The 20,636-nt window shown below is 61.2% G+C and overlaps 2 protein-coding genes across 5 annotated transcripts; one reads left to right on the top strand and one right to left on the bottom strand.

Annotated features, from left to right (window-relative positions):
* Positions 1-17,131, top strand: CNOT3 (CCR4-NOT transcription complex subunit 3). Of its 4 annotated transcripts, none has more exons than XM_059905685.1 (18): positions 1-263; positions 5,465-5,539; positions 5,656-5,723; positions 5,990-6,064; positions 6,179-6,268; positions 6,495-6,623; positions 6,720-6,815; positions 8,005-8,224; positions 8,322-8,455; positions 8,931-8,987; positions 10,355-10,685; positions 10,763-10,886; positions 11,765-11,963; positions 13,864-13,963; positions 14,053-14,251; positions 14,451-14,583; positions 15,248-15,373; positions 16,755-17,131. In XM_059905685.1, the coding sequence occupies exons 2-18, from the start codon at positions 5,515-5,517 to the stop codon at positions 16,851-16,853; spliced, it is 2,205 nt and encodes a 734-aa protein (XP_059761668.1). In that variant the 5' UTR covers positions 1-263; positions 5,465-5,514; the 3' UTR covers positions 16,854-17,131. The 4 variants fall into 4 exon arrangements, with proteins under 4 accessions (XP_059761668.1, XP_059761665.1, XP_059761666.1 ...); XM_059905682.1 differs by having other exon boundaries at positions 8,002-8,224; XM_059905683.1 differs by having other exon boundaries at positions 5,462-5,539; positions 8,002-8,224.
* LENG1 (leukocyte receptor cluster member 1) lies at positions 16,014-20,531 on the bottom strand. Its single transcript, XM_059905776.1, has 4 exons — positions 20,111-20,531; positions 18,953-19,135; positions 18,041-18,300; positions 16,014-17,383 (listed from the first exon to the last, which is right to left on the bottom strand). Exons 1-4 carry the CDS (start codon positions 20,240-20,242, stop codon positions 17,170-17,172), a joined length of 789 nt encoding a protein of 262 aa, XP_059761759.1. The 5' UTR covers positions 20,243-20,531; the 3' UTR covers positions 16,014-17,169.
* Positions 20,532-20,636: the final 105 nt, after the last annotated feature.

Here is a 20,636-nt window from a genome sequence, read left to right as displayed (position 1 = left end):
AGAGGAGGGGAGGCCTCCGCCGCCGCCGCCATCTTGGACCGGGCCCGGTCAGCTTCCGCGGAGCCATCGGCAGACGCCGCGGCCTCCCTTGAGCCCCGACCCCCGTCGTCAGAACAACCCCGGGCCCACTTCCCCCCACCCCACTTCCGCTTCGCGCCGCTATCGCGATAGCGCCCGGGCCCGGGGCGCGAGAAAAAGGCGGCGGGCGCTCGCCTCCCCCGCCTGTCGCGATACGCTCCTCAGCGGCGGCGCCAGCTCCTGTGGTGAGAGCGTCAGGCTCGACTGGGCCGGACCCCTTCCCCTCCTCCCCCGGCGCCGTTGGCCGCCTTCCCCGCCGCCTCCCGCCCCTGCGACCCCGCCGCCTGCCGCGATATGGCCGCCCCCGGCGCGGCGCCCCCGCCACCGCGCGGCCCCGGCGCTCGCCGTCGGCCTGGCGGTGCGCGGCTCCCCCGCCCCCGCTCCCTCCTCCACGCCCCTCGGCGGCGCCCGGGGGTCCTCCCGCGACCCTGGCCCCGCGCGGCGTCCGCGTCGGGCCTCCGTGGGGTGTGAGGGTGCGAGGTGCCCGCCCCTCTCCGCGTCGGTATTGGCTCCTCGCTGGAAGGATGGAGGCGCCTTGGCCGCAGGTGCCCGCCCTCTCGGGGCTCAGGTGCCTGCCCCCCTCGGCAGCAGCCCCTGTGCTTGGGGGGCGGTCTCTGGGCGAGGCTGCCCCCTTCGCGTGGGTGTGGGGCTACGAGACCCCTGGTTGAGGACCCCCGTGGGGAGAGGGGGTCAGCCTTCCCGGGGCCAGCGCTCCTCTCTCCGCTCCCCTCCCTCCGTGGGCGCCACTCTCCTCTTTGGGGATGGGGTGGGGGGTGAACTCCCCTGGAGTGAAGATGCCACCTCCAGGAGTTGGAGCCTCAGCCCAAGTTTCCGCCTCTGTAGTGAAAAGTCCCCCAGGTCTAAGGCTTCCACATCCCACAGCCCAGGCCTTCCCCCTTGGAGAGTCAGGATTGTCCCTGGCGTTACCCGCTCAGGCCTCAGCTCTTACTCCCTGGGTCTGGGTATCGGCCTCTGGCTTGTTGCATGTGAGCTCTCCCTGGATCCAGACTCTGCCCACCCCCTTCCCGGTGTGGGCTTCCTCTCGATGTCGCTCCCGCCTCGGGGTCCTTTTGGTGGGGCTGTTGAGCTCCCCTGGGTCTCAGGTACCTGGTTCTCTCTTGGTGGGACCTCCCAGGTTCCCGCTTTCTCCACGTTGTTAATGATCTCCTGTTGTGGGCAGCGCCAGCACCCCTGTGTCTAAGCAGGACCTGCCTCTTAGCTCAGGGGCTGTCACCTCCCCCGAGGTTGATGCTCCTGTCCTTTCGGCACTGTTTTTTTGGACACCTTCCGTCACTGCCCTCACCGTGTCGGCTGTCGCTTCCCTCAGTCTGAGGCTTCTATCTACACTCACATCAGTTCCTGCACTGGGGTGTCGTCTTTCCGGGGGTCAAGGACCCCACCCCCTCGGTGCTCCTCCAGGGCTCCTCGTTGTGGGTGTGTGAGCTTCCCGGCACTAGGGAACCCTCTTGGTGTAACAGTCGTGGAACCAGGGCTCATCCCTACCCGTACCCACCCTGCTAGAAGCCTCTAGGAGTGTAGGACTTTTTAGAGCTGAGGTTCTTGTACTGTGAGGTGTGGGGTTTTGGGGCTGGAGTGGTGCCTTTTTCCAGGACAAGGAGCCTCTCAGTGTTACCTCCTCCAGGGGTAAGGTTCCTGCCTGTATTGGCCACTCTTGGATTTGAGGTGTCTCTGCCTTTCTGTGTGTCCCCTCCTGTGGGACTAAGGACCCTCTCAGGTGTTGGTGCCCAGGGCTAATGCTTCAGCCCCTGCTTGTGATGTCCCACTGGGTGGGACTAGGCTTCTGCCCTCTCCTGAGGCACAGGTTCCTTGACGTGGGGCTGTGAGATGCCCGAGACTTGCGGGGGCGACCCCACTGTTGTCACCTTGCCCAGGACTGAAGATTCCTCTGGTGTAACCTTTCCAAGGTGGGATTTCCAGTCCCCCACCCTTGGTACTGGGCCTCGCAGTGGGGAGACAACTCCCTCCGCCCCAGGACCTAATACATCCACCTTCCGGCCTCTCAGATCTCTGTGTGCCAGCGTCAGCAGCCTCCCAAGTTAGGGATGGCCTTCCAGCATCACTTCCCAAGCAGGCCCGCCCTCCTGTCCCCATGGCGCCAGGCTGCTCTGTATCGGCCCGTGACAGCCCCCAGGATCAGGGAGCGCTTGGCTCAGCTCGCCAGGACTAAGCTCTCTGCTCCGCCTGCCCCACTCCTCATCAGGCCTCTGTGTGTGGCAGCGTCATCTCCCCTGAGGTGGCGTGTTGGGGCTCTTTGTTACTTTCAGCCCCTCACTTTACGGTGTTGGCTCTTGTGGGTCTGGCACCCTGCTCACCCTTCCCACCCCCTCAGTACAGGCTCGTCACTCGTGCGGATGTGCCTTCTTCTCGGACGGAGTCTTGTGGTTAAGCCTCCGGGGCCAAGTTCCCGGATTCCTCGGAGCCCTTTGAGACTCCACGCGGTGAGGACACCAGGTCCTCGCTCCCCGAGATGCCTGCCCGTCTCGGAGTGGGCCTGCCGTGGTTCCCGTCCCTGGAGCATCTTGGTGGACCCTCCCAGAGCGGTGGGGCTCCCAGCCCTCTAAGCACGGGACTCTTCTGTGAGGGCACCTCTGCCTCAGGACTCAGGCTCCAGCCTCCTTTCTGGTCCTTCGCTGGGGATCTCAGCTACAGGCGCCTGTTGCTGTGGGGTTTTTCTGTGGAGAGGGGTTGTTGTCTCTGCCGCGAAGACTTGCTCACTGTAGGGCGCAGTCTGTCGAGGGGGCTAGTACCTGGGCCCGGCGTACTTGCCCTTCTCTGGAGGAGCTGCCTTCCTCAGGGCAGGTCTCCCGGTCTCAGCTGTTGCCCACTTTGAGGTTCTGTCTGAAACATAACTCCCCCGGCTGGGGCTCTTGTTCCCTTGGCACCTTGCTTCTGACTCCTTCGGGACTTCCTGGTGCCACCGTCTGTTGCCCCCTCTGGAGGGTACCAACTCCTCAGCTGGGCTGGGTGTCCCAGCCCACTCAGTGTGGGGACTTGGAGAAAGCCTCCCCTCCCTAGAGCGTGCAGTGCCTTGTTTAGGGGTGTAAGCTGGGCGTCCTGTCCCTCTGGGCTGGAGCACCCGGCCGTGCCCAGCATTGGGCTCCTGGGACGGAGGCCGGGAGTATAAGCGCCCGTCTAAGCTTCCTGTACCCACCCCACACCCCTGGGCAGTAAGAGGCTTTTCAGCGTTGGGGTGTTGGAGCGCAGACCTCAGTGTTGGGGTCCAGGCCCTTGTGTGAGCTCCCGCTCAAAGGCGCTTGCCCCACCTCAGTTTGAGTCCCTTCTGTGCAGCTCTCTCCTGAATCCTTTTTCTGGCCGCTTCGCCTTCCTGGAGCTGGAATTTCCCGTGTTGGGATTGGGCCCCACCTTGGCATGTCAGGCAGCCCTGGGCCAAGGGTGCTGCCATTCCTCTTGCTTGCTCCTTTACGGGGGAGATCCACGCTCCCCCGAGTCACAGGTCTGCCGCCACGCAAAGTGGGTCCCTATGTAGGACGCTGCTCTGAGGTTGAGGGCCAGCCCCGTCACGTGGGCTTCTGGTTCTGAGGCGTGCTCTCTGATACCCTGTGCCACCGGTAGCTGCTAGCCACGTGTGATTTAAATTTCAGCTAGTGAGCAGGAAAATTTTTCATTCCATTCTGTGTTGCACTAGCCACGTTTGGAGCTGTCGAGCGTTCAGTGGCACAGATATAGAACGTTTCTGTCACTGTGGAAAGTTCCGTTGGGCCGGACTCTTCTTTGCGTTCCCTTCCCAGTGGGTGGAGGCCCTCTTGCTGTGACTCCCTCTGGGTTAGGGCTCTGAGTCCTCCGTGTAGGGCTCTTGCTGCCTGGGCAGTTGGGGCTGCTCTGGGGCACCCTGCCCTAGGCCTGTAGAGTGGGCACTCCGCAGATCTCAGGAAGCCATGCTTTTCAGTAGAGGCCCCCTCGCTGGGAGCGGGGAGCTCCTGCAGCACAGGCACAGCCCTCCCTCCCCAAGGCTCCCCATCTCCCCTGGTCTTGGTGTCGGGCCCTAAGGTGCCGCTTCCCCCTGGGCGAAAGCTTCTGGTGACTCCCCTTTGACCTCAGTCCCCTCTGGGTTGCATGTAACTTCCTTTAGGATGGAGGTGCCCATGTCTCTAAGTATTGGGTGCTTGTCTGAGGGTTTATGTTTCCCTGAGTCTACATTGCCAGTGCACTTGACATGTAATTCCTTCGTGTGTGCCGATAGCTCCCGCACAGCTCGGGTTCCCTTCCATCCTCTCACCTTTGTAGGAGTTCTCTTCTCCTGCTCTTCTCTCCAGTGGTGCTTTCTGCCCCCACACCTCGAACCCTTTTTGGTATTACCCTCTGTGGGTTAGGAGTATTATCTCCTTTGGTTTAAGGATCCTTCTCTGGAATAAACAAACTTGTCAGAGGTCTAAAGCTCTCTTCTACTTGGAACCAGCCATGTCTGTGCGGGTGGGTTTAGCTTTCACAGTTGTAGGCATCTTCCGTGTCCCCCCACTGCACTTCCCCTTTGTTCCTTACAACTGATACACGTATAAATGGTATCGGGCCCTTCTCCATGGGATGCAAAATTCTTTGTCTCCTGACTTGTCTGAGGAGTAACCTCTCCCTGTGTTAGGATTCTGGTCACCTGTGTGCTTGACTTCTCTATGGGAATTGTGGTCTTCAGGTCTAAGGCCTTTGTCCCTAGCAGGCAGCTGTGTGCTGCATGACATTTTCCTGCTCTAAAAAATCCTTTTGAGTATCATCTGGGGAGAAAGTGCTCCATGCTCTAGGAGTTTTCCATTTCCTGGGTCAGAGGCACACAAAAAGTATATCTTATTTATTTATTTATGTATGTATTTATTTTTGGCCGCGTTGGGTCTTCGTTGCTGCGTGCGGGCTTTTTCTCTAGTTGGAGCGAGCGGGGGCTACTCTTTGTTGTGGTGCGCGGGCTTCTCACTGCGGTGGCTTCTCTTGTTGCGGAGCACGGGCTCTAGGCGCGTGGGCTTCAGTAGTTGTGGCACATGGGCTCTAGCGCACAGGCTCAGTAGTTGTGGCGCACGGGCTTAGTTGCTCCGCGGCATGTGGGATCTTCCTGGACCAGGGCTCGAACCCGTGTCCCCTGCGTTGGCAGGCAGGTTCTCAACCACTGCGCCACCAGGGAAGTCCCAAAAAGTATATCTGTTTCCTTCTTTCCGCGAACTTCCGGAGTCCTTTTATGGACCAGACCCTGTGCTGGTCAGTCAAGGCAGCATAAGGAGAACTGGGCCCAGTCTCCGTCACCAGACAGTAAATGCATCTTCCCCTTTCCATCCCATGCACCCTATTCCCAACCTCGTTCATGTGTCTGGGTTTGGACCAGCCAGGGAGTAAATGTGTATTCCTTCCGAATCTCTCCCAGCAGCGTCCTTCTCCAAGAGAGTATGAAGAGAGCGCGTCTGTAGGGCAGGGAAGATGGCGGACAAGCGCAAACTCCAAGGTACTAGGTCCACTGCCTGCTGCCTGTGTGGCCACGTGCTGACTCTCCTCGCAACTCCTCTTTGGATCCCTGCTGCCTTGGCAGGACGCTAACAGCCTTCCTTCCTCCCTGGCCAGGTGAGATTGATCGCTGCCTCAAGAAGGTGTCCGAGGGCGTGGAGCAGTTTGAAGATATTTGGCAGAAGGTACAGGGGCTGGCCCCTAAAAATCTGGGTGGGTCTCTAGGGAGGAGAGGACAGGACAAAGTTGAGGAGTTCCTGAGTGTCAACCAGGGAGAGGGCCTGCATGTCCAGGTGCCAAGGACCTCAGAGAAGCAGCTCTTAGATGGATTGGTCCTGGGGGGTTGTCCCCAGAGTCCCCGGCCCACAGAGAGAGACTGGAGTTTTACCACTGGAGTGGGCAGTAGGGCAGCCAGAACCACACAAACTCCTGGATTCTCTCCATCCCTCAGCTCCACAATGCAGCCAACGCGAACCAGAAAGAAAAGTATGAGGCTGATCTAAAGAAGGAGATTAAGAAGCTTCAAGTGAGGGGGCTGGGGGTCCGGACTCCTGTGTCCTGAGGGCGGGGGGAACAGGGAGAGGAGGGGGCGGGGGCCTCAGCGCCCGGGTCCTGAGTGTCTTGCTGTTCCCACCGCCAGCGGCTGAGGGACCAGATCAAGACTTGGGTAGCATCCAATGAGATTAAGGACAAGAGGCAGCTTATAGACAACCGCAAGCTCATTGAGACGGTAGGAGCCCAGAGTCTGCTACCTGAGAGGTGGTGGGGGGTGGGTCGGATTCCTGGGTCCCCAGAGGTCCCGAGAAGAGTGAGGTCTCTGCACCTGGGGAAGGTGGGAGGCGAAGGGCTGGGAACCTGAGAGTGGGGCTCCTGGGGCTCCGGTTTGAGTGTCCACTGGCCTTGAGTCAGCTGCTCTCCCACCTTCGGGAGCCCCCTTCCAACTGTGCTCTCCACAGCAAATGGAACGGTTCAAAGTTGTGGAGCGAGAGACCAAGACCAAAGCCTATAGCAAGGAGGGCCTGGGCCTGGCACAGAAGGTGGACCCTGCCCAGAAGGAAAAGGAGGAGGTCGGCCAGTGGCTCACGGTGAGTCAGGGTAGAGGAGGAGGTGACCTGGGGCCCGGACCCTGGCTGTATGAGAGGACTCTGGCTGACCGCTTGCCTTTCCCCTCCCACCCCCAGAATACCATCGACACCCTAAACATGCAGGTGGACCAGTTTGAGAGTGAAGTGGAGTCACTGTCGGTGCAAACACGCAAGAAGAAGGGCGACAAGGATGTGAGTGGGGGGCCCCTGTGCCCAGAGGACAGAGATGCGCTGGCGATCAGGAGAGGCTGGCTCTCCGGCGTGTGGGAGTCGGGGCCTGGGCTCCTGGGGCAGACAGGGCCGGCAGCTGGGGTTAGGGGGTCAAGGGGTGGGATGGGGAGGGCTTAGCAGCTGACTGGAGGGTGCGGTGTGCAGGGAACAGGTGAGGCAGACTCCAGGGTCCCACCTGGGTGTCTGGGTAGACGTTGGGGCCGACAAGAAGAGGAGTGCTTTGGGGGAAGATGCTGAGCTCTGCTTGGGTCGCCGAGTAAGTGTGAGACCTGAGGGACAGCCAGGGCAGGGAGGGTACGGAGCTGCAGCTGTGGCCTCCCAGTACCTAGAGGGCCCGGGTCCTAAGGAGAGGACAGCAGGTGTGGACAAGGGCGGGCACGGAGGAGTGGCTCATTTAGCCTCAGGAGAAGGGTGGTCCGAGACAAAGCCAGGGCTCAGGACCCAGATTCCAGAAAGCCGGGGTTGTGGGTCCGAGTTCATAGGGCTGCAGACTGTCTCTGCCTATTGACACAGGAAGTACGGGGGACAGAGCGCTGGCTCCTCGGGAAGCTGGGGGCGGCGCTGTGCCGGAGTTGGGTGTCTGAGGCTGAGGGGTCTGGAACCGTGGGCTTGGAGGGAGGTCCTTGCAGGCAGGAGGGATTTGGAACTGGGGCTAGGATGTCAAATCCTAAAGGGAGTGGGGCCTTGGGAGGGAGCCTAGGAGACAGGCCTCTGAATCTGGGCTTCCTCTTAGGGACACGTGGATGGGGGTGGGGGTCATGGTGGTGACAGATGCTCAGAGTTATAAACAACAAGCTTCCGCCAAACGGGGATTGCCATTATTACCGTTAGAGCAAGACAGGGGCGGCTGTGCTCCTGTATTCCACAAGGTGCTCGGAGCTGGTGGGTGGGCTGGGCGGTCAGGCGGGGTGCAGATCGGGCCCCGTTGTAGGGGAGACGCCGGGATCCCTGGCTCCTTCAGCACTTCCCAGGGATGTCGGGGTGGGAGGAGCCGCGGGATCCCTGAGGGGTCAAGGCGGGCAGACCCCGGAGGGGCTGGAGTGGGGCCTCTGGGTCTCCACCAGGGTCAGGGACTGAGGACGGGTTCTGGGGGCAGGAGGGGCAGGGCAGGCCCCGCAGCCCCTGAGCCTGGCCCTGGGCTCGCCAGCAGAAGCAGGACCGGATCGAGGGCCTGAAGCGGCACATCGAGAAGCACCGCTACCACGTGCGCATGCTGGAGACCATCCTGCGCATGCTGGACAACGACTCCATCCTCGTGGACGCCATCCGCAAGATCAAGGACGACGTCGAGTACTACGTGGACTCGTCCCAGGACCCCGACTTCGAGGAGAACGAGTTCCTCTACGACGACCTGGACCTCGAGGACATTCGTGAGGCCCGGGCTTGGCCTGCGGGCGAAGGGCGGTGGAGGCCTGGGGGGGGGGGGGGGCGTCCCCACCGGCTCACACCCCCTCCACGCCCCCACAGCACAGGCGCTGGTCGCCACCTCCCCACCCAGCCACAGTCACATGGAGGATGAGATCTTCAACCAGTCAAGCAGCACGCCCACCTCCACCACCTCCAGCTCGCCCATCCCGCCCAGCCCGGCCAACTGCACCACGGTGAGGCCTGTGGGTCTGAGTCTCCAAGGAGGGCACAGGGGGCGGGGGCTGAGGAAATGTCCTGCGGGAGGGGAACCTCGGTCTCCAGGGTCTGGGCCCCAAGGGCTGTAGATTGCCGATAGGGTGGCTAGGGCCACACGTGGGTCCTGGGTGTGGAGGAGGGAGGCTGGTGCCTGGGGTGCCCAGGAGGCTGGGCCACTGGACACCTGGGAAGGGATGGAGAGTTGGATTCTCGAAGGAGAGCAGGTTCCTGGACCCTTAAGAGCCTGGCACGTGGTGCTGGCCCCCAGAAGACAAGCAGCCTAAGGAGCAGGGTTTAGGTAGGTTCCCCAGTGAGACGAAGGTCACGGGGGCTTGAACAGCTCTGGGGCTGGAAGGTAGGTCAGCTGGGTTCAGATCCGGGGGTTCGGAGATTGGCGTCTCTGTCAGGTCCTTAGAGACACACAGGTTTCTGACTGCACCTCTCAAACCTCAGGAAAACTCTGAAGATGACAAGAAGAGGGGACGCTCGACAGATAGTGAAATCAGCCAGGTGGGTCCGATGGGCGTCGGACGTTGATGGGCCCAGCACTCGCTCATTCGCTGGTTTCCAGAGGCTTACTGAGGCCTGAGTGTGGCCCCCATGCTGGGCTTTGGGGACGCGGTGGGTCAGGCTGCCCTGAGGGAGGCCTGCGGTACTGATGGGCAGGCAGACAGGTGCGTGGCTGGTGCTGTGGTCGGGAGATGCTTCTTGGGAGCGGCGTCTGCCCTGGGCATTAGAGGAAGATGCATTCCCGTGTGGGGCAGCGGCAGGAGGCATAGGCCAGGCGTGGTGGACGTGGAAGTGTGGAGAGGTGAGCCCGGCCAGGCCCGCTGGGCTGACCGCGAGCGCAGGACCTTAGATTGTCAGGCTGAGGGGCCCATACCGGGTGGACCAGCTCTGAAAGGGCCCAACAAGCCCCAGAAATGATAGGGCAAAAACCACACAGGTTTCTTTTCTTGGGCGCGCTCTGGGCCTTGGCTGCGCAGACGGTGTACGTCACAAGTTTCCAAGAGGAGAAGTGCCTCTGAGAGTTTTTCTCCTTAGTGAACCCTGTGGATTCTGCTCACGTCTCCCAGGGCAGCAGCACACTTCAGGAAATGCTGCTGCGCCGGAATGCTATCTTTAGGCAGGAGGAAAGTGAGCCTGAAACCCCTCTGTGGGCTCATCGGAGGGCTGGTCCCGAGGGAGACCCTGAGGGCGGAGTTGATGAGGCTGGTACGGGACCCGGGTGACCATGCGTGGTGTTGGGAAGGAGTTGGTCGCAAGTCCTGCTTGGTGCGGAGTGAGCGTGAGGTGCCCGTGGGGCCTCAGGATGGGTCCAGGAAGCAGTGAGGACGGCAGCCGGGTCGGCTTGAGAGGGCTGGTCAGCAGCTCAGCTGCGGGCTGTCATGGGCACGTTACCCCACGTGCTTTGTGGGGTATTGGTCATTAACGGCCCCTTGAGTTGCTTTTGGGACAGTTTAAGTGACATTCAGAATTACTATCCTATTTTCAGCTGTTCTCTCTTCTCCCCTTAGACTTCTGGCTGGGTCCAGCTAACCTCATACTGAGGACATTGATGTGTTTCCCACGACTCCCCTGTCATCAGGTGGATGGGTTTCTCTTACACCCAAGTGGTGTCTCAGATCCCTGTGGGACATCGTGGGGATGTCCAGGCAGGACGTGGCAAGCTGGATGCAGGCTAGAAGTGCACGAGTGTTGTGCGCATGAAGGTGGAGGTTGAAGCCATGAGGGCGAATGGGGGTCACCTGGGTCCCCAGGGAGGGGCAGCAAGGCCAGCACCGAGGATGGAGCCTTGTTCCGGGGAGGGGTGTGCGGGAGGCCGGCGAGACCTGCGGCCCACTGGGTCCTGACCCTCTCCTCCCTCCCACCCGCAGTCTCCAGCCAAAAACGGCTCCAAGCCTGTCCACAGCAGCCAGCACCCTCAGTCCCCAGCTGTGCCGCCAAGCTACCCCTCCGGCCCCCCGCCCGCCGCCTCTGCCCTGAGCACCGCCCCTGGCAACAACGGGGCCCCCGCCCCGGCAGCACCCCCAAACGCCCTGGGCGCCAAGGCCAGCCCAGCTCCCAGCCACAACTCGGGCACGCCCGCCCCCTACGCCCAGGCTGTGGCCCCGCCAGCTCCCAGTGGGCCCAGCCCCGCGCAGCCCCGGCCCCCCAGCGTGCAGCCCGGTGGCGGCGGCGGCGGCAGCAAGCAGAACGGCGCCACCAGTAAGTGGGAGGCGGCCGGGAGGGGGGTCCTGGGGTGGCTGCCGCAGGCCCCTTTCAGCCCCTCTTCCTTCCCCCAGGTTACAGCTCAGTAGTGGCAGACAGCCCGGCAGAGGTGGCTCTCAGCGGCGGCGGGGGCGGCAGTGCCAACAGCCAGGCCCTGGGCCCCCCGTCTGGCCCCCACAACCCACCTCCCAGCAGCTCGTGAGTGTCCGGCCTCGGGCAGGGCTGGGGACAGGCAGCCTTTGGCCCGAGGAGGGATGGGGCCGCCCTCACGGTCGCCACACGGTGCAGATACGGGCCCTGCCCTTGCCGGTGGGGGCTTCCCCCAGAGCTCTCTCCCACCCGCTTAGGTGCTGTGTCCCGACTGCTTCCCAGCTGGGGTATCGTATACGTGTGTCCCCCAGCTCTGCCCTAGAACATTCCTCGCCTAAGTGGGATTGTTCTCAGAGCCCCCCGGTGACGCGTTGGAACGCTCTGGCTCTCCCTTTCCTGCAGGCGTCTTGTGCCCTCCCGCCTCCTCCCGTGTCTGTGTCCTGCCCCTGGGCCTCCTCACTCCGTCAGGGGGCTCAGCGTCCACTTCTCGCAGTGAAGGGTCCCAGTCGTCCTTCCTCTCCCCGGCCACCCCTCCAGGTCTTAGGTCAGACCGTTTCCCAGAAGAGTGGCCCAAGAGAGAGCTCAGCCTCCTCTGTGGGATGTGGGGCAGACCTCCCCGGGTGCCTCACCCCTGGGCTCTAGGTGGGCTGCTCTGTTGTGTGGTTGTTTCCCACCCCCTCCTACACGGGCCACTGCGTGTAGGAAGTGGTCCCACCTGCTTCCTAGAGAACGTTTAGCCGTGTGGTCTCTGGGAGCGTCCTGAGAACGCTTGTTCCCACCCCCACGGCTCTTCTTCACTGGGAAGGGATCGCGAGGAGCGGGCCCCCCTCGCCCGGAGCTGCTCTCCTGTCTGCATCCCTCAGCTGGCCCCGTTTTCTGTGCATTCTCCCTCTTTTGACTCCTTCCCCTGATCACCCAAGTCTTCCTGTCCGTCCCGCCCTTGGGGACCCTCCTCTGAGCCTCCAACCCTTTGTACCCCTCCCCAGGAAGGAACCCAATGCGACACCCCCAACGGGGGCTGGGGGCGTGGCCCCAGGCTCAGGGAACAACTCGGGGGGACCCAGTCTCCTGGTGCCACTACCTGTGAACCCTCCCAGCTCCCCGACACCCAGCTTCAGCGAGGCCAAGGCGGCCGGCGCCCTGCTCAATGGACCTCCACAGTTCAGCGCTGCCCCGGAGATCAAGGTGGGCCCCGCACGTCCCCGGCGGGCCCCGAGCCTCTCTGTCCTGGCCCTGTGTCTCCACTGCAGACGGTCGCTGTCCCCTGGCTCCAGGTCTCTACCTGCCATCTCCACCTCCATCCCTCGCTGTGTTGCTCTGGCTTCTCTCCCCTGGCACACCTGCACGCTCACGTCATCTCCGGGCTTCTCTGCCACCCCCCACCTGGGTCTCTCTGTTCCTCTGGGTACTTGCCTTGCTCCTGATTGTACTTGCTTGCTCACTCCCCGGGTGTCCACTGTCATTGCCCTGCTTCCAGCCCTCGGTCATTTCTCCCCATAAGACGTATTACTTCACATGGCCCACCATCCAGAGCTCACTGCCCTCTTCCCTTCTACAAAAACATTTAAGTCCAGAAAACGCTTGACGTCTGCTCTGAGCCACTTTGTGCTGGGTAAATGTAGCCACTTCCCACCTTGCGTACAGGGAGCAGAGTGGGACTGTATGGTGGGCGTGTCTGGGTGGGGTGGGGGCCGGGGTGCTGTGGACCCACGTGCGTGCATCTGACTTAACCTGGGGAGGCAGCCCAGCAAGGTTTCTGAGGTGGAACCGGGGCCAGGTCGTGTGGGGTCACAGCGGCAGGCGGGGCAGACGGGGAGAAGTGGCTCTCCCCGGCTGGAGTTCTACGAGGGGCTGATGCCAGAGCTGTAGTTGGAAGGCTGGGAAGCAGGCTTCAGCGGAGGCGAGAGGAACGGGGTGCAGGCTGGCTGCAGGGCCAGAGTCTGAAAGGGCAGCAGCAGGATGTGGGTTGACCATCTGGGGCAGTGAGTTTTGGGATTTATTTTGGGTTTTTTGTTTGTTTTTTTGGCCGCGCCACACGGCTCGCAGGGTCTTAGTTCCCCGACCAGGGATTGAACCCGGGCCCTCCGCAGTGAAAGTGCAGAGTCCTAACCACTGGACCGCCAGGGAAGTCCCTGGGCCAGTGTGTTTTAACTTCACTTCTGCAGGAGGCAGGGTGAGGAGGGCCCCACTGTCAGGGTCCAAGCCCCGCATTGCCTCCTTACCTGCCTTCATCTGGAAAATGGAAGTAATCGCAGTCACTCCTCCAATATGATAGGATGCTTGGGAATAGTCCTCACAAAGCTCTCAGGATAGTTTCCGGCTCAGAGTGAGCACCCAAAGTTTAGAAACACAACGGACAGGAAATTCAGTGTATGCGTTTTTCTGGGGGAAAAAACGAGCCTTGAGATTCTCAAAACAGGTCCACAACATTTTTTTTTTTTTTTTTTAATTACTGGGTGAGTGATGGGGAGTGGTGGAAAGGTTTTGAGTAGAAAAATGACAGAGAAAGACATGGCTGGAAAGGTCCCTCTGGGGCCTGTGAGAACAGGACGGTGTGGGGTGTGAAGGTCTGGGCGGCAGAGGATAGGCCCGCAGTGCAGGTGCCTCCGAGGGAAGAGAGGCCTCGGTGACTGAAGGGCGTGGGGAGTGGGGTGGCGAGAGGAGTGGAAGGCGACTGCCAGTGGCCGGCGGTGGCCGGCGGCCGCGGAGACGGGCAGGGGTCTTAGTGGCGCACGTGGGGCAGCCGGCAGCGGGCGGGCTCCTCCCAGCGTGTAGGCGCGCAGACGGCTGGGAGCTGCTGCCGGCTCCGTGACGGCGGTGGCGCTCGGGCTCTCCGCTGGTGTGACCGTCGCGGGGCTGCACAGCAGGGTCTACACGTGCTAGGCGCCCCTCTGTCTGTCGGTGGACACTTGGTCGTGTCCAGGTCTTCTCCCCGCTGTTAGGTGCTGCAGTGGACGCGCTCTTACACTAACGGCCTTGGCTTAGCTGAAGCCCCACCAGAGCAGGCGAGGGTGCCGGGGCCCACGAGGACCCAGTGCCAGTCCTCGGCCCTGGACCTCAGGCCAGGCACCTCTTTCCTCCCCAGGCCCCTGAGCCCCTGAGCTCTTTGAAGTCCATGGCGGAGCGGGCAGCCATCAGCTCCGGCATCGAGGACCCCGTCCCCACGCTGCACCTGACTGAGCGAGGTGAGCGTCCGGGGTGGGGCGGGCGGTCCAGGAGGGGCCGGACGCACCAGCCTCACTGCTCGCCGGCCCCGCCTCTGCCCTCCCCGCAGACATCATCCTGAGCAGCACGTCAGCTCCCCCGGCCTCGGCCCAGCCGGCCCTGCAGCTGTCGGAGGTGAACATACCGCTGTCGCTGGGTGTGTGTCCCCTGGGGCCTGTGCCCCTCACCAAGGAGCAGCTCTACCAGCAGGCCATGGAAGAGGCCGCCTGGCACCACATGCCCCACCCCTCAGACTCTGAGCGTATCCGGTGAGGGGCCACGCGGGGCGGGTGCGGGCCCCTGAGTCCGAGGGAGCCTTGACCTGGGCTCCCCACAGGACGCAGGGACTGAGGCGGTAATGCTGGGTGATGTGGTGCCTGAGACGCTCCCTTTGATCCACGAGAGGAGAGAAGGCAGGGAGGCCGGGGGCTGCCGCCCACCGGCACTGACCGTCCCGTCCCCCCACAGGCAGTACCTCCCCCGGAACCCCTGCCCGACGCCCCCCTACCACCACCAGATGCCGCCCCCGCACTCGGACACCGTGGAGTTCTACCAGCGGCTGTCGACCGAGACGCTCTTCTTCATCTTCTACTATCTGGAGGTACAGCAGGGCCCCCGGGGCAGCCTCGGGCCCCCCGGCTTCGCCGCCACCGCCGCCGTCCCCCCTCGGGCTGGAGGGGTGAGGTGGGTGCCCCACTGCGGCCAGCGGGACCGCACCCCTCCCCCTCCCCCAGTCCTGCCCCCCCCCCCCCCCAAAGCAGACCCCTCCCTGTCCCCACTCCGGTGCTGAGGTGTCGGGTCGGTTGAGGCTGAGGGCGGGGCTAGCGCAGCACCCAGGGAGCCCAGCCCCGCGGTGCCCGCCCCGGTGACTCTCACTGTGCCGCCGCGCTGCTCGCTGGCACGTACTCGGGCCTCCCTGGGGACCGCTAGGGAACTGTCCAACCTCTGCGTGACCCAGTGAGTCACCAGTGACCCCCTCCCTCATCCAGCCTGAGAAAGCTTCTAGACTGCCTCCTCTCAGCTCTCGTCACGATTAGTTTCTCTTCTCAAAGCTTCTCTGAAAGCAATTTCCACCTCCCGTCTCATTTTCCTTCTCCTGACCAGCATTGGTACGTCTGTGCCCCAACGCACCCGTACTTGGATTGTCCAGCCCAACCTCGGTCTGTGGCGGGGCCTGGGGCCAGCCCTGTCGCCCTGCCGCGTCCACCTGGCCCCCACCCAGTTGCGAGGCCCCCTGATCCCCCGTTCCATCCTTCCTTCCCCAGGGCACTAAGGCACAGTACCTGGCAGCCAAGGCCCTAAAGAAGCAGTCATGGCGATTCCACACCAAGTACATGATGTGGTTCCAGAGGCACGAGGAGCCCAAGACCATCACTGACGAGTTCGAGCAGGTGAGGGCCCCTCCCTGTGCCCCGTCCACTCTGGTCCCGCTGGCTGAGCCCAGGTAGAGTCCCCACTCCACACGCAGACTGGCAGCCCTGCCGCCTGCTCCCTTTGCCACCACCTTCAGCCAGCTCGGCCCCTCAGGCCGTCTGCCCTGCCTGGGACGCCGCCCTCTTCCTTCCTCACTGGCCAACTCGTGGTCAGCCCAGAGGTCCCAGCCTCCATGTCCTTCCTCAGAGGAGCCTTCCCCAGGTACACACAGCCTGTGCCTCCGCCCTCCTCTGGCACGGTGGGGGGATGTGGTGTCTCCCACCCAAGACCATGGGCTGCACTGCACGGGGACCTTGACAGTCCCCAGCACCCAGCAGAGCAGGGGCTCAGCAAACACGGATGGGGAAGCGCTTCTGCTGTTCTCGTAATTGATTGATTGGGATCTCCCACTTCTTGCAAAACACTCTGGAGCCAGACTACCTGGTTTGGAACCCAGCTCTAGCTGGTGACCGTGGACACTTCACTTGAACATCTATCTATCTGTCTCTACTTCCTTATCTGTAAAAACGGGGTAACAGCACCTACCTTTATGCAGTTGTTATGAGGATTAAATGAGTTAATAACGTGTAAGTACTAAATGGTGCCTGCTATGTAGTGTCATGGGCGTACTGTACTTTATTTCAACTTTCAGTTGGTATGTTCCACAGTGGTTTTTTTCCACCAGATCTTTACCTGATGCCAAGCACTGAACAAGGGCCTTGTCCTCAGGGAACTCGGTCTCCTCCCCTCCATTCCTTCAGGTTCTTTGAAGCATTTCCACCATTCATTCAGAACCCGGCCCCATTCCCACTGTGTCTTCTCGGACACTAACTTCAGACCTCCTGTCCCCTCCCGGTTTGGTCCGAAGTCATCCTCTAAGTCAGTCAGTGTATTTCCAGGCATCAGTCCTTCAGAAGTTCCCACACCACCGCTGTTGCCAATAAAACGTCTGTCCCGGCAGCGTGCCTGGATGTAGACTCCAAGCCTGTCCATGGCCTCAGGGGTTTTGTGAAGACTAAACCCTAGGACATACATCACGTACTCAGCACGTGATCAGTGCTCGGAAAGCCACAGCCATCGAGAGAAGCAATAGGATGCTTGGCACACGTGCCCGGGGTCGAGGCCCGGCTCTGGCGTGTGACCTCCCTGCGCCTCCCTCTGCTTCCTCTGAGGCGGGAGTGATGATAACGTTTCCCACCTGAGCAGAGCCTTGTGAGGGTGGAGTGAGACGGCGTGTGCATGCAGGGCAGTTGGCCTGGTGCCTGGCTCATCCGTGGCCCTAAGACCCGTCCCTCTGTCGGTCTGACCCAGATCCCCGACCACCTCGTCCACTCACTGACCGCCTTCTCCCCCGGCCAGGGCACCTACATCTACTTTGACTACGAGAAGTGGGGCCAGCGGAAGAAGGAAGGCTTCACCTTTGAGTACCGCTACCTGGAGGACCGGGACCTCCAGTGACACCGGCCCCTCCCTCCACCCTTCCCTCCCCCCGCATGCTGATCCCCCTGCCCAGGTGAGGGCCCTGCCCTGGAAGACTGGGGGGAGGCCCCAGGCCATAGGGCAGCCCCCTCCCCCAGGAAGCAGGGAGGGGGCCGGGAGGCTTTCTCTTCCTCTCAGCCCCACCCTGGGGGCCCGGGGGCGAGGGCTGCCCCCTCCTCCCCTCCCCAGTGAGGGACATTTTTTGGTAAACCTATTTTCATTTTGGAAAATATTTATGAATAAATAGTTTTATATGACGGCTGGCAGCAGCGGCCTCTCCTGTACCCCCTCAGAGTCAGTGAGCCAGGGGGCGTTCCTGCTGGCGGGGGCGCCGGGCCAGCTGGGGGTTGAACTGGGAGTTGTACCGCCTCCGCCGATCGTCCGCCTCTTCTGGCTGATCCTCCTGGGCTGCCGTGCCTCCAACCCGGGCCAGCAGGGCCTCTGCCCGAGCCCTCTCGGCCGCTTCCCGCCGGAGACGTTCAGCTCGAAGCTGGTCCAGGGATGGGGGTCTGGGAGGAGACGAGAGTCGGTTCAGGAAGCTGGTAGCCCCGGGAGGCCCCGCCCTCCCCCAGTGTCCTCTGGGAGGGAAGGAGACTGGTGCTGGGACCCTGAAGCTGGCCTCGCCACCTCTAGAGGCGGGTGCCCCTCCACCACCAAGCCGCTGTACGGCACTGAGCACAGCCTGGCCCTCCCCATTCCCTCATCTGTGGGAGAAAGGAGACGGGTCGGTATAGCCGATCTACACTCAGGGGTCTGCATCCTAGGGACACAAACCTGCTTTAACTCTAGCCCCACGGTTCTCACGCTCTGGTCTCAAAAACTGAACCTCAGAGAGCTTTGTTTCAGTGGATTTTATCTGTCAATATCTTGCATATACAAAATGAGAAATCTTAACACAAGTGAATGTTCCACCAGCCACATCAGTGGTGTCGTCTCATATCATGTAGCCTCTGGGAACCCCGAGAACAAGAGTGAAAAAGTTAAATGATGTTATGAAAATAGGCTTGACTTCGCAGACCCCGTGAAGGGGTGTCAGGACCCCCGGGGTCCCTGGACCACGTGTTGAGAACACGTGTCTAGACCCCAGAGCCCTCCCGTCCCAACCAGAGAGAGCTTCCATGGTGCCCGCATGGCCATGGCCAAGCCCCAAGGCCCAGGCTCCTTACTCTTTGGGTCGTTTCTCAGGCCCCTCCTTTTCCTTTCTGCTGTGACTGCCATTGTCACCACTGTGCTTTCTCTTCTTCCCCAAATGTTTCTGCATCTCCCACAGAGGGTCCAGGCGGTTCTTGATCTTCTCATCTGGTCCTGGACCAGACGGGGGGCCGCCCCGCCTTGGGGGGAGCTGGTACCAAGGGAGCTGAGTCTGGGCTTCCGCTGCACTCTGGCCCAGGTACGTCAGGATGCCCAGAGCCTTCTCTTGCCTCTCCTGAGGCAGACAGAAAATGCGGAAGTGAGAATGTCAAGTGTGTCTCCTCTTGGGGAACCCAGGGACACCCAAGGTTCCCGAGGCAGAACCAGACATTGAGCCAAAAGGCCTGTCATGAGCCAACTCTGCCAGGTGCTGGGGACACAACAGACCAGTACGTGTGGGGCTCCTGCTCTGGGGGCACAATGGCAGCTTCAGAAACAGCAAGCACAGGAAGGAGGGGACAGGGCGGAGCTGCTTTAGGTCAGGGTTCAAAGGCATCTTTGGGGAGACAACTGAGAAAAACCTGAGAGAAGCAGGCAAGGAAGAGGAGTGACTGAGGCGGGGGGAGGAGGCACGTTCAGAGTTCCGATGGGAAATCCCTGAGAGCAGGTGAGTGACAGGATCTGATTTACATTTAAAAGCCCCTTAACACTTCCCAAATATCTATAGGCTCTGGACAGCAGGTGAGAGACCTGAGAGGTCTGTACCTAGCTGCCGGCAATAACCAACACCTCTTAAGTGCTATGTTTTGGTACTGTTCTGAGTTCCCTACATTAGCTTGTTTAATCCCCACCATATCCCTAAACACTCCTCAGTCACACCTGATGGGCAAGTGCTCCCCTTCCCCCAGCTCCATCCATGACTGACGAAGAGGGCAAGACCGACTTACTTTCTCTCGTCGCTTCTCTTCCTCGTACTCTTTATTGCCTCTGCTCACCCCCTTCCCTTCTTCCAGCAGCTCTTGAAACAGATCCACAGGGCCACAGCTGCTTGGGGCTCCTGCTGCTGCTGCTTCAGCCGCAGGTAGTGAGTTCTGATGCCTGGCTTTCTTCCGTAGGAATTCTGTGCGGGCCTGGGGGAAAAGAAAGGTATAGGCAGAACATTCAGAACCTAGATGTGACTCAAGGAACCGTGAGCCTGGTGCTGACCACAGAAAACCGCAGGCCCTGGTGCTGGGGGCTGTAAAGGAAAGGAGCAGGGGCGCTGGGAGCCCAGAAGAGGCACCTATCCCAGCCTGCGGAGAGGGTGGGGGAATGAGGCAACGCCTGGGTTTGTAAGCTACCTTTCAAACAGTAAACCAGGGGGGTTCCCAATCTCGAGTGACACAGTAAAAACAGCTACGAAGGCAGCCAATTCGTGTATTAGGACAGGTGATCTGAATTCCAGGCAGGGCTCCACGTCACTATCCCCAGTTGATTTGCAATCTCTACTGATAAATGTGAATTTTAAAAACCCTGACTACCTCCCGGCCAGTGTTGACAATCAGATTAGCCAAAGGACAGAAAGCTAGGTGTAAACCAAACAGGTTAGGAGTTATAAAGAGAGCCTCTGGTGTTTGTGTGTGGGCAGCGGTGCAGGCAAAAGGCTCGCCCGACAGAGCGGAACTGGCTTGTTCCACTGTCATTTCGCTGTGTCTTCCTCTCTGAAGCCATCTCACTTCTCTGCACAATGGAAACGACAGCCTCTCTAAGAACGAACAGTGCTTGACAGATTCGGCAAGTCAAGCGCTCTGCACGGGGCGAGCATACAGTAGGCGCTTACTAAATAGGGAGTTTGTGCAGGTAAACTAAAAAGTGGTCCGAGTTTCCTTGACTTGTCCAGGGCTTCGTTTATTCATGCGCTCCTACTCTAGGAGTGGGGACAACCGAGACCAGGGAGAGTTCGAGGTGGGATCCGCAAAAGACCGCACACGCTCCCAGGGAGCCCGGCCCCTAATTCCGCACGATGTGCATTGCGCCTGCGCGCCGTCCCACTTCCCACTTCCGGTCCCTCCGAGGCGCCTGGGCGCTCCGCCCCAGAGCCTCGCCCGGCCGGACTGGGAGCTTACCTCTTGCTGAGCGAGCAGCACCCTCCGCTCACGCTCTTTCTCCTCCTCCCGGGCTTGGGCCTCGTCACGCCGCACACGGGCGACATTGTCCTTGTTCCGGACGTGCCAGCTCTTCTTAGGTAAGATATTCATGGCGCCGTAGCTGTCCACGGACTGGCAGGCCCGCCTTCTAGCACTTCAGATTGGCGAGAGGATGGCCCCTCCCTGTCTCGGCCATGGATTGGTCCTGGACTATTTGGCACGCCCCTCTGGGTCTGTAGCGAAAGTTGATTGGCTGAGACGCCCACCTCCCATCGCCCGGAATTGCGCGTGTTGTCGCCTAGCGACCGCCTCTTATCAAGATTCTGAGTCAATCACAAGTGTCCCCGCCCAGACGCTACTGAGCGCGGCCTCTGATTGGCTGGCACTCCCGCCAGGTCCTCTCGCGGAAGAGCCCGCCGCACCGACCCACAGGTAAACACATTTGATTGGCTTATGTCCCGCTGATGCCTTGCCCCGCCTTCCGGACGCGAGTTTCAAAAAGCGC

This window comes from Balaenoptera ricei, chromosome 19, assembly GCF_028023285.1.
Source record: "Balaenoptera ricei isolate mBalRic1 chromosome 19, mBalRic1.hap2, whole genome shotgun sequence".
NCBI classification, from domain to species: Eukaryota; Metazoa; Chordata; class Mammalia; order Artiodactyla; family Balaenopteridae; genus Balaenoptera; species Balaenoptera ricei.
This window is presented reverse-complemented; position numbering and strand designations above follow the sequence as displayed.